Source organism: Theobroma umbraticum, unplaced genomic scaffold (assembly GCF_002168275.2).
Source record: "Theobroma umbraticum cultivar Fairchild unplaced genomic scaffold, ASM216827v3 scaffold_44.0, whole genome shotgun sequence".
NCBI lineage: Eukaryota > Viridiplantae > Streptophyta > Magnoliopsida > Malvales > Malvaceae > Theobroma > Theobroma umbraticum.
Window position 1 is genome coordinate 4,385,672 of NW_018397255.1, and position 11,944 is coordinate 4,397,615.

Consider the following 11,944-nt stretch of genomic DNA (forward strand, 5'->3'; position numbering starts at 1 on the left):
GAAACTAAATAAAGAATTCAATCTCAAAACTCATAAAAAAAAAATACCTGTCCACTATGTTTCAACTTCTCCCTTTTTTTTTTTTTCCTTTCTAGCAAATCATGGCCCCCATAGTCTCCCGTTTAAGATGCCTTGAATATTAACATAAATAAAATACCTTCAAAATTAATAATGAAAATTAAACAAAACAAATAAAATACAATGATCAATGAGAAACAAATAAAACAATCACAATGAGGAACAAAAGCAAAAGTCAATTACATGCAACCTAAAATCCTTAAATCCAAAAACATTAAAAAAACAAAAATAAACCAAAAACAAAAATGAAAGAAGGAAACCCAACAACCAGTTTCCATGACTTGAAGAAAAACTAAAAAAAAAAACACCCTAAAAAATAAAACCTATATTATTAAGCAATATGTTGAAGAATATGTTTTCTTAATTAATACATAGTTTGAAAATATATATATTATTTAAAAATTTATATTATTGAGCAATATATTGAAGTAAATATAAATAGACAAAATTACCCTCAACATCTTCTAAAATACCCAAAATCTCATCAGTTAAAAAAAAAATCAAAACGAACACCTTCGACAAATAACAAAATACCACACATGTCCCATGGACAATTCAATCCAAATCAAACCATCATGTGTCAAACAATTAAGCTATATAGATATCAAGTAATTTGCTTATATGGAGACAAATTTTAATGTATATAGATGACTAATGGAATGCTAGTTAAGGTGTTGTTTTCTTACAAGTAATTAAGGTGGGAAAACTTAACAAGCAATTGACTAGGAAATCTAGAATAATCAAGGAAGATATAAGGAAAAACTTAACAGGCTGGACAATCTTCTTCATACTTTTTCAACTTATTAAATCTACTAGAATTTGACTTGACAAGTTTTATCAATTGCGACTTATCACCTATACAGGTCATTAGTGATGCAACCCATCCAAGATAAAACCTCCATAACAACTTTCCTTTAATGGCTTCACGTAAAAAATTTAACCACATCTTTTGACTTATTGCACTTCTTTGTTGATATGTCTACATGGCACTATTTGGGAGCCCCATAAGGGCTTCCTTTTATATAAGGTTGTAGATTTTTTTGATAATGCTTTCGTTTGAATTATATAAATTAAGACCTAATTTTTTTAAAAAAAAATTAAATTATTTAAAAATTTTAAATAAATATTTTTTATCGTGTTTAATTAAGTTTATATATTTTTATTTTAAATCAAATAAGCTCTTATGATTAATGATTAATTAATTATTATTAGTCAAAATATCATATATTATTTTTTACTCATATGACGTAGATGTAAATAATAAAAATGTTACATAATCTTGTCATTATGTCATATCAACGTATCATGTTATCATCTACTATTACATATCAATATGTCATATCAACTCTGCATGGTATTGAATGACAAATGGTATTTTGACTAATAAAAATTAATTATAAAATCTTATTTATTTCAAAATAAAAATACAAAAACTTGAATAAATCTAATAAAAGAATAAAACTTATATGAATATTTGTAAATAGTGTAGTAACTTTTCTATCAATTAAGAAATACATATATATTTTAATAGAAAAAATTTTAATTTTTTTTATAATATTGATGTTCATGTTTTAAAATTTCAAAAAATAAAAAAATTTAATTTTAAATCTATAATACATAAAAGTAGTATTCAAAAACGAAAACAATTTTATTTCATGAGAGTAATTCACTTTTGATTTTTTGTTTCTTTATTTTTATTGATTTTTTGGGTTGGATTGTTAGTGCGTCTGAATATTCAAAATTTTAGCCCATCACCTTTTTTTATCATGGGCTTGTTAAGCTGTAATAATTCCCTTGGGCTTTTGTATTATTTCCTGATGCCCAAGCCCTGTTGTTTATCTCCCAAAAAAAATCCAATAGGAATGGGAAAAAGAAACGAAAAACACGGCTCCTATAGCCATGGCGATTGCACAAAGTTCACCCAACAAATTCCTTCCTGGCGCACTTTAACCTCATTTCAACTTACCTAAGCTAACGTAAGCGGATAGACCTCCGCGCCCAAAACCATTGAATTCATCGCCACCAATCGCCATCGACCTTCTCTCTCGCCAAAAAACCCTAGCAATGTCTTCCCCTTCAATTCAAATCCACCGCAAACCCTAACGGAAACCAATACGATACCCTTTAACTCCAGAACACGACAATGTCAATCGCGTTTCAGAACCTCTTCACTCCTTCGTCTCCTCGCTTAAACCCTTATCTGCAAAACCCTAAGTCGTTTCCTCCAATCACCTTCAGCCATCTCAGCTTCACCTTCTCCAATTCCCAAATTTTGCATTTCCGGACCCGGAATTTTCTCAGTTTCAAATCCCCCCACCCTTCTTCCCATTCCCTTCTCAAAGCCTACGAATCCGATTCTTCAATTGCCGCCTCACAAGAACAAAACCCTAATTTTAATGATTTCAATTTAGATTCTTTTCTCTCAATCGCTGAATTTTTATGCATTCTTTCTTCAGCTGTTGGTTCGGTTGTTTGTGCCGTTTCGGGATGGAAAGGTGTCGTCTTGGGTGGAATTTGGAGGAAGGTTATGGTGTGGGGAATTGTTGGATTGGTAAGTGGGGTTGCCATTGGGGCGTGGATTAGGAGGCGGCAGTGGCGGAGGATTTGTGCGGAAACGGTGAAGGGTGGTGGAGGAGGAAAAAATTTGAATTTAGTAGGGAGGATTGAGAAATTAGAGGAGGATTTGAGGTGTTCCACTACGATTATAAGAGCTTTGTCTAGGCAACTTGAGAAGTTGGGGATTCGGTTTCGCGTTACGAGGAAAGCTTTGAAAGAGCCTATTGCTGAGGTAATAATATATAAGCATTTGTTTTGGTTTGATACTATTAAGATTTTAGTTAGAGAATTGAAGGACTTGAAGAGATTGAGAACAATAATAAAGAATGGTTTCTAATTTTTTATATTTAGCTTAATGTTTATAAGGATATTGACGAAAGTCCTGAATAGTCAAGTGTGGATGCTTCTCAGTAGCTTGTTTAATTATACACTGGAAATCGCTAATCATTACTATCTCGGATTTTCTTTGAGACAGTCATAGAGAAATGGCAACTCATCCAAAAAGTTAAATTGAATGTTCAATAAAACTGTGACATGCCAAGCTAATAACCATTTTAATTTAGGCTTATCAACAAAAAAAAAAAAACCATTTTAATTTCATCAAGCTGCTATTTATTATTTACTCTCAGTGGCTTTCTTACTAGCCCTTAAATTTAGGTATAATTTTGTGAAGTGTGAAAGATTTTAAGTAGGAAACTGTTAAAATATAGATTAAGAAGAAGAAAGAAAGAAAGATAGAGCTATGAGAACAGGCACTGAAGCAACTTCATAATGTTAGAATATGCCTAGGGTGCTCTAGTTGTATAAAATGTGGCATATCACAAAACAACTTATATAAGAAGAGTGCTCCAGATATATAAGCTGGCAATTAAACAAAGTCAAGGTGACTATGTTAGAATAAAAAGAGCATATTCAAGGCAGCTGAAGATATAAAAGGAAATACCTACTTGAAGTAAAACAGGTCAATTCGTTAAGAGTGCTAATGTGGAGCTAAGTAATTTTGCAAAACACAAATCTCACTTCTATAAATAAGTTCACATTCACAATAGAGTTACAGTGGTAGACTGGAAACTTTGATGAAGGTTTGTTATTCAAGAAGAATGGTGTGTGTGTGTGTTCAAAAGCCTTTTCGTATTGTTGAGTCCCAGTGTCAATCCATTTTACAAAGGCAAATGTTCTCACAATTCTATTTAATTGTGTCATCATTTGTCTATGTAACCTGGTGTTTGACTTGACAAAATTCATAAAGCAATGTTAGCCGTAGCTCCAATGTGATAATATTGAAGATCTTATGCGCACTTTCTGCTGAGTAAATGGGAAGACAAACTGTTGATAACAAATTGTGTTTACTAATTTATTGTGATTTTTATGTTTATAACTTCTAACCATTTTCTGTGTCTGAAGACTGCAGCTTTGGCTCAAAAGAATTCTGAGGCTACTAGAGCATTAGCAGTGCAAGAAGACATCCTAGAAAAGGAGCTTGGTGAAATTCAGAAAGTTTTGCTCGCAATGCAGGTAACATTTTAGCATTGTTTAATTACATGAATGGACTTTTTTAATTTTCTGAAGTCGTAAGGAATATGATGCTCAGGTTGATTTACTAGGAGTTCCATAATAGGGCGTCTAGAGCTACAATCTTCTTGTACTGTGTATTGATTTAAGGGTTTAAACGAGTATATACTGGTCAAGCATTTTTATGTCTTTGAGGATGATTTTAACTTTTGAACGTTTCAAAAAGTGTGTTCTCCAATTTAGAGGCCTTAAGCCTCTCTAAAACCAATTTAAAGTTCATGAGCTGTGATTCTAAGCCAAGAAACCTGGATTGCATGCATGTTGTTTTAGAATCATTGTACCAATTGAAACCTTGTTGTTGTCTTCACTAGTATTCAGATGAATTATTACTCGGTAATAATAATACTTGCTTGTGGCTTTTGGTTTATCAACATTTAATTAATGGTTAATTAAATATATGGTTTTTGTTGTGTAGTTGTTGCTGTCTTTTGAAAGTAATTTAACTTCAAATATTTAAATGTACTCTGTAGGAGCAACAGGGAAAACAACTTGAGTTAATCCTTGCAATTGGAAAGTCAGGGAAGTTGTTTGAAGACAAGCGGGAACCTAGTCAAGAGAAAAATACAGTTCAAGCTTGTAATCTGACTGAGGAGGTGAATCAAATGGAAATCAATCAGACTCAACCTTTAGGTACAAGCAAGGGATCTGGCAATGACAGAGCATAAGATTTTGAAGCAGCAGGTGTATGTAATTAACAGCCGTGATACCAGTTTGTCTGATCCTTCTGTTTTTAAGGCACTTGGACTCCCAGAGATGCCAGCAGAGCCGTGCTTGGGCATAAACATTCCTGAGAATCTCCTTGTTTCTTGTCCCCTGCAGCCCTGCTAATTGAACATGGACGAAGAGCTAGAAAGGGATAAAAACAATAAAATAAATTGGGACACATGCTAATTCTGCGTTGAGCATAGAAACATGCCAAGGCGAAAGAAGTGGCTTTTATGTGCTTAACTTGTATGTGTAATTCTTCTTTGCATGGTATTCTGGTAATCATACCATTTTTGTTTTGGTTCTATTTTCTTTAATTTATAGTAAAATATTCAAAAATAGTTTTCTTGTACATCTTGTTGGCAGCCTTTTTAATGCGTACCAGCCCTGCGAGCTAATTACCCTTTTCTTAATCTCTTTGCCCTATTTTCCTTTTGGGTATTGCACTCTTAGTATACTTTAATTTGAAAGTTAAGTGTATTTTCATGTTTACTTACTTTGCTAAATGTTTTTGCTATGCGATACCCTGCAGTTTAGGAAATGTCTAGCTGTGTCATTTAATTTGAGAAATAATTATGTTATTGTCATATGGTCTTAGGAATGATTTTGTTATGTCATTTAGATTTACAAATATCATTTAATATGCTATTTAACTCAAAAGGTATTTTGGTCATTTGATATATCATATGGTCTTAAAAGGATATTTTAAAGATATTTTTATAATATATGCATATATATTAGGTATATATAAACTTTAATTTCTTCTTTATTTTGTATCTAAATTTCCGAATTAAGCATTTAGGTAACAATGAGACTTGTAATTTTAAAATTTATATAATCGATTCTTGATTCCAATTTAAAAATCATGTCACGATTTTTAAATTTTGTTTAAAGTAGTAAAATTTAAAGTCTAATTAAAAATTAAAATTGACTAATAAAAGATAGTTGAACAATATTTTTTTTCTTTATTTTGAAATACGGTTGTCTGAAGTTCATATCAATTATGTTAGGATTTGACAAAGTACGTCATATAATATTATGATTAGACTAAATTATTATACCATATAATTTAAAGATTATCTTGAACCTAATACTATTCTTAATAATTTGAAAAAAACTTGTTTTTTATTTAATTTCGAAAATAAAAATAGTAGCAAAACCTGAAATATATATATATATGTAATAGTAAAAGGTTTTACTTTTATGAATGACAAAAATATAGGATTTTTCATTCTGCATGAAAAAGTAAAAAGGCCAGATGGGTTGGTATCTAATCTGAAGCGGCCGGTCCCAAAAACGCCGTCGTTGCTGCATTGTAAGAACTTTAAATATTTGTAGAAGACCAAAGGCAGAGCAGGCAAAGAAGGAATGGAAGAATTGAGGAAGCTAGAACAACTCCAAAGAACTCTTACATTCCTGCAATCGCGTAGCTTTGTTTCTTCTTCATCTATTGACTCTAATCGGTTTCTCGCCAATCTCATACTTCTCTTAGTAATCTCTCTCTCTCTCTTACTTTTCACCACATTTTAACTAGAATTTCGAAAGATTAATTGATACCCTTTTGTAGTTACAACCATGCGGTGAACTGAATCTAGACAACAAGTGCAATTTACTTTCTGAATATATACCAAAAGTAAGTTTGTTCTCATTTCTCATTAATGATTAGTTTCCTTACTTCCCCCTTTTTGCTAATTGTTTTCGAAATTGCAGATTTCAGTCACCTTTTTGGAAGAAGCATCACAATGGGTTGCTTTGGAAACTGATGAAAGAGGTCAACTTTAATTTCTTTTAAAAATTTTTAATTGGTTTATAAAGCGCTGGACTTTATGTTTTGAAACTTTTTATTTTGCAGATTCTCAAGAGAATTATGTTGAGCTTAATAATCCGCCCGATAAGACGGATTGCCGTTCATTGCAGATAAACCATGAGGATGTAGCAATGGTGGGACTTGAAGCAATGGAACGGGCAAATTCTACACTTGAGGATTTCGTAAGCACTCAAAGTTAAAACAAAAAAAAAAATTATTTGGTGGTGGTTAGTTATACAGCTTTATATCACTATCTGCAATTGTGTTATACGTGTTAATGTTCATTGGATGCATTAATATAATTTAATGGGTGAAGGAATGAATGAACAAATAGGCATGTTATTTAGCATGGTGGGATAATTTTAAGTATGCTTGCAGGCAAACTTGTTCTATTTCATGATCTCAATTAATGATATTATGATTGTGTTTGCAGTGCAGATCTTATTTTATGTTTCATGGAATCGACATAACCAGCCCGCAAGTGATATTCAAATATTTCCCTGTCCTTTCATTTACTGAAAGCTTCATTTATCAGGTAACAGTTAATATTTGAATAAATAGTGTCATTTTTAGAGTAATCTTTACATTAATGTAAGAATATTGCATGACTTTCTATTGATTTGTTGGAGCTAGTTGTATGGCCTTCAAAGCAATGGCATTTGGAAGTTGATGTAGGAATTGGGTGAATTTTCTTTCCCTTGTATACTTCCATTAGGTCATAGTAATGTTCTCACCAAGAAGGAATGAGCCTTGCCTTGGCTTCCATTCCTTCCACTCGTTCTACGTCCATTGTAAAGGGCATTCTATAAGTAAGGATTTATCTCTTAACTGTTGGAAACATGACATGTAAGGTTGCAACCACTCAATTTTGAATGATCTGATACCATGACTGTTTTTCTTCCTTTTCTCAGCACCCATAATTTTGTTTGTGCAGTTAGATGGTTTGAATGAGAAGATACTGTATATACCAATGGAAGGAGTTACCACTCCAGAAAAAGAACTTGAGAAGGTAATACTGAGATCTGGAGAACTAGTTCAGAGGTTATCAACTTCCATTGTCGAATTAAATTCTTTCAGTGGTACTTGTAAAATTCCAGGGTTGGGCTATGAATGTGTTTGAAAAGGATCCATTCAGACCACTTTTAAATGTACTTAAATGCCGGGGACTCCTTACTGAGAGGTAACCTTTTTTATGGTATTGCTATTTTATTTCCTTTTGTGGAAACGGGGCCGGGGGTAGAAAGACTTATGTAATTGATTTGTATTTGTGCAATGGATTTAGGATCAGAGAAGAATTTAAGTCCGGAGAAGAGTACTGGGCTCTGGAAAGAAAGCTATGTTCTGCACTAATGTGCAAAATGGAGGTACATATACCTCCTTTGTCCTTATTGTTTCACTTAAGTTAATTATGTTCATAGTTTATTATTACGTATAACCAAATTAGAAAAATGATAATTGTTTTGTCTACCTTTAGTATTGATTTTGGAATTGTTATCCTTTACATCTAAACAGAACAGAAAATAACAGTATAACTTCATCGTATGCTACGAAAGGTACAATAATTCCCTGGTACCATTTATTCTTATTCATTTGGCTTCTTGATGTTCATCAGCATTGTGTTTCAGCAGAATTTTCAATTTCAAAACATCAAACTCATACTGATAAATCTTCTATGCTCAAAAAAGAAAAGATATAACCATTAACCTAGCATGTTTTTCAATGTTATAATTCACATGACCCTGCACCAGTAGCATCTCCAACTTTTGACATTTAAAGCGTATTGAACCAATAGATCTTTGATTTTAACATTGCTTTCTCATAGCTTGTTGAGCAAAGTGTATCCTGATGCTTATGAACTTTGGTTTGTTTTGACTTATTGATGTCAAGAGAGAAAAACCTTTCTGTGTAAATGTTCAACTAGTTTTCAGTAAATGCATGCAAACCCTGCTTGAGGTTCTACAAATATTCTGGAATACAAGAAGACCTAGGTAACTGTTTAATAATAGCACTGACTTATGTGCTTGATTAATTAATGGATAAAGAATTTTATCCTTCAAATGGAAAGGGTGTAGAAGACAAAGTGAGAGGAGGAAAATCATGCACTGGAGAAATATTTAGGGATTAATTGTTTGCTTTTCCAGATCTCCATCGAAGATGTCATGAGGGCAATTCATCTAAAGTCGTTTGACTATCGGGTGCTGAATCTTCTCCTATATCAGTTAAGAGGAGAAGAGGTAATCTGTTATTACCATGTTTATACCTTTGCATCTTTTGCAAGTACATACCACTGTTTGGTTTTTTGCACCATACTTGCATTCTAGCATTCCTATTTCTAAGATCTAAGTTGAAAGCTCTACCAGAGTGTTGGGTAAAAGGGGGATGGAAAAAGGAAATGTCTAAAGCACCATGTTATTCTTTCAGATTTGATAAAGTGACAATTCCATGATGTTATTATTTGCTATGTTGCTTTTTATGAACTTTTGCAAAGGCACATACATTAATTCTTGCATTACAGTTTCAGCCTTACAGTTATTTTTGTGATAATGGCTTCTCATTTTCAATCTTTAAACAACGAGCGGAACTGAACTTCTGAAGGAGTTTAAAAAATCTGCAGTCTATATTCATATGTTACAAAATGATGTCAAGATGTCTCCATAACTTTTAAGTCTTTAACATGATATATCTAATGTCATGCATTCTATAAATCATTTTTGGTAACTTACGTTACATGAGGCTAATTGTATTTTCTTTGAAGTTGTTAAGGTCAATGACTTGCACATGGAATTCCTATCAGTCTCTGAATTCCTGGTAGAAATATCAGATGATCTGTAAGTGTTTTTCCTTTCTGTTTTCTAAGTTTACCTAGATTTAAGTGGTTTTAAACAGTATAGACACATTCCATTTTGGATCTAGTAATTTTTAGTCAAAGAAATGTGTATAAAGCTGTATAGCTTTGGCCAAACTGGGAATGTACATTAGCAGCAGCATACTTTTGGCTATTCAAGAGGGCTGGTAAATGCATAAAAGGCGTACAAGTCTCCCCTTGTGTGCATGTTTACTCCAATGGAGCCTGCACAAGTGCTCCAAGACACTCAATGCTCAACTGCTTTTGGTCTCTTTTTCTTTCATTGTTGTTGGGGTAACTGATGTTATCACTCATTTTCAAAATAATATGCTGCAAGTATGGTGTGAACTTTACTCAACCTCCAGATGATATAATGATGCTCCAGGTTTGACTATGAGGTACTTTGTTTTTTGATACTTTTTCGTAGTTCTGACTACTTGATTCCATTTAATTTATCCATTTGGTTTTTACAATTTTGTGGCTTCCTTTTAGGATGACGTATTAGAAAATAATTTCAATATTTTGCGAATGTTTGCCAAAGTATACGGACCTTCTACAGCCCCAGCTATGCTGGTGAGTATGAGACCACTCTTGGAAAGAAATTCAGTAGGCTGAAAGATTTGACTGCATGGTGAAATTCCTGCTTTCTTCACATGGAATAATACTTGTCTAGTGTGATGTTAACACATGGACTGATCAGAGAATTTTGTTTTCTCCTTGATTCTTAACACAACTTTTTATATTTTTTGAAAAGCATTTCTTAAAACAACTTTTAATCTCACACCTCATTAATTGAATGTGTTGATTCTATTACTGAATTATCTTCTAACTTCATCACTGTTCAAAAAGACCAGGCTCACATATGAACTCTTACACCAAATTGTTCTTTTTCTTTTTCCGGTTGACAAAAAAAATGTTTTATTTCAGGCAAAATACGTAACAGATTGTGAAGAGGGGTATGACAATTTATTGAAAACTTTGGATCCTCAGCTGTCCTTGAAATACAAGAGAAGATGTGAAGAAGCCACTAAAGAAGGTAATTTGCCAACACGGAAATGTTCAATTTGAAAGTTGGCCATCTTTGTCCAGGTTGCACTTATGTATTACTTCTGGGATTTTCAGGTGGGAAGGTTTCAGGACACCCTCTTGGAACGTGGAGCATTCCACCTCTGATTGTGAACGAGGACTTATATCGATCCAACTGTCTAAATACTAAATGAACAGATTAGAATTTGACATTTCTAGGTCGACATTGTCTGTTTGAATTGTCAAATTTATTTGCACCGATGTTCATTAGAAGCCTTTAGTTTCGGAGAAGAGCATATATATTTCCTATTCAATCTCTGCCTCTAGCATGGATTTGTACTAAGCACTTGTTGGAGATACATTGAGTCACTTAATTTCGCTGTTTTCTCTTTGCACTCACTTGTGCGCGCTCCTTGTTATCCCTGATTAAATTACTCTGAGAGAAAAGGTTATTATTGCACTTACAATGATAATAGGTAGCAGTACTTAACTGAATTATAATATACGTTATATAGGATTCCAAGATTCATTCTCCCTTGGTTCCAAGATTCTTTCACTTAATTGGATCGTTCTTTTATGGGTTTAGTTCAACTTGCACGTGACTTGTACAATTTTTGACAAGATTTCTAAGCCTTGTTCTGGATTATGGAGCTATACCCAGCAGTACTAATGATGAGATCTCTCGATCCAGCAGCTTAAATCGCCTACCATAACTAGAAATTTGCATTTCATTTTTGGGTTTCCCTCTGGATCACATTTTTCAAAGAAAGAGAAGATTTATATAGATAGTTTGCGCTGGGGCCACGTTTGACATGTGCTGAGTTGGTGTAGCCATCGATTTATACATTAGTGAAAAGCTTGGCTTGAATTCCACTATCATCAATCAGATGATTGAGATGGACAGATGCTTGTTCATGGTGTTTGAAAAATGAAGCAGCCTTGCGAATCAGATGCTTCAAAATGATGGATTTTTCCGATAAACCATTCCCGTATAAAAGGATGGATTGTAATGAGTCACGGGGGACACTGCTTTTCCTTGGTATATTTCCAAAATGGCTTCATGATGAAGCATAGGAAAAGCTCGACCGACAGAACATGGCTCTTTTCTTCCAATCCTCAAAATTGACCTTTAGAAATACTTTGTTGATAAGAAACCTAAAGCATCAACACAAGTCAAAAGATAAAAAAGGCAAATCCTGCTTTCTGTCACAATCTGATTAATTTCTTCGATATAGCATGGAAGTCACCAAACACACCAATCTGGACTATCTTTACAATCCCACTTCGAATTTTATAATTATTTGTAGGGACCGTACAAGAGCATGGAAACGTTATGAGATGTCTATCAATTACTA

General features: G+C 33.2%; 2 protein-coding genes across 2 annotated transcripts; both read left to right on the forward strand.

The window, feature by feature from the left end:
* Positions 1-1,956: 1,956 nt before the first annotated feature.
* On the forward strand, positions 1,957-5,263 carry LOC110409097 (uncharacterized). Its single transcript, XM_021418335.2, has 3 exons — positions 1,957-2,866; positions 4,039-4,149; positions 4,677-5,263. The coding sequence occupies exons 1-3, from the start codon at positions 2,222-2,224 to the stop codon at positions 4,869-4,871; spliced, it is 951 nt and encodes a 316-aa protein (XP_021274010.1). The 5' UTR covers positions 1,957-2,221; the 3' UTR covers positions 4,872-5,263.
* Positions 5,264-6,246: 983 nt separating this feature from the next.
* Positions 6,247-11,150, forward strand: LOC110409277 (ATP synthase subunit B). The gene is made up of 14 exons (XM_021418569.2): positions 6,247-6,402; positions 6,479-6,544; positions 6,622-6,682; positions 6,764-6,900; positions 7,152-7,253; positions 7,653-7,727; positions 7,816-7,898; positions 8,001-8,082; positions 8,860-8,952; positions 9,482-9,546; positions 9,949-9,961; positions 10,056-10,136; positions 10,491-10,599; positions 10,686-11,150. Exons 1-14 carry the CDS (start codon positions 6,280-6,282, stop codon positions 10,781-10,783), a joined length of 1,188 nt encoding a protein of 395 aa, XP_021274244.1. The 5' UTR covers positions 6,247-6,279; the 3' UTR covers positions 10,784-11,150.
* The last annotated feature ends 794 nt before the right edge of the window (positions 11,151-11,944 follow it).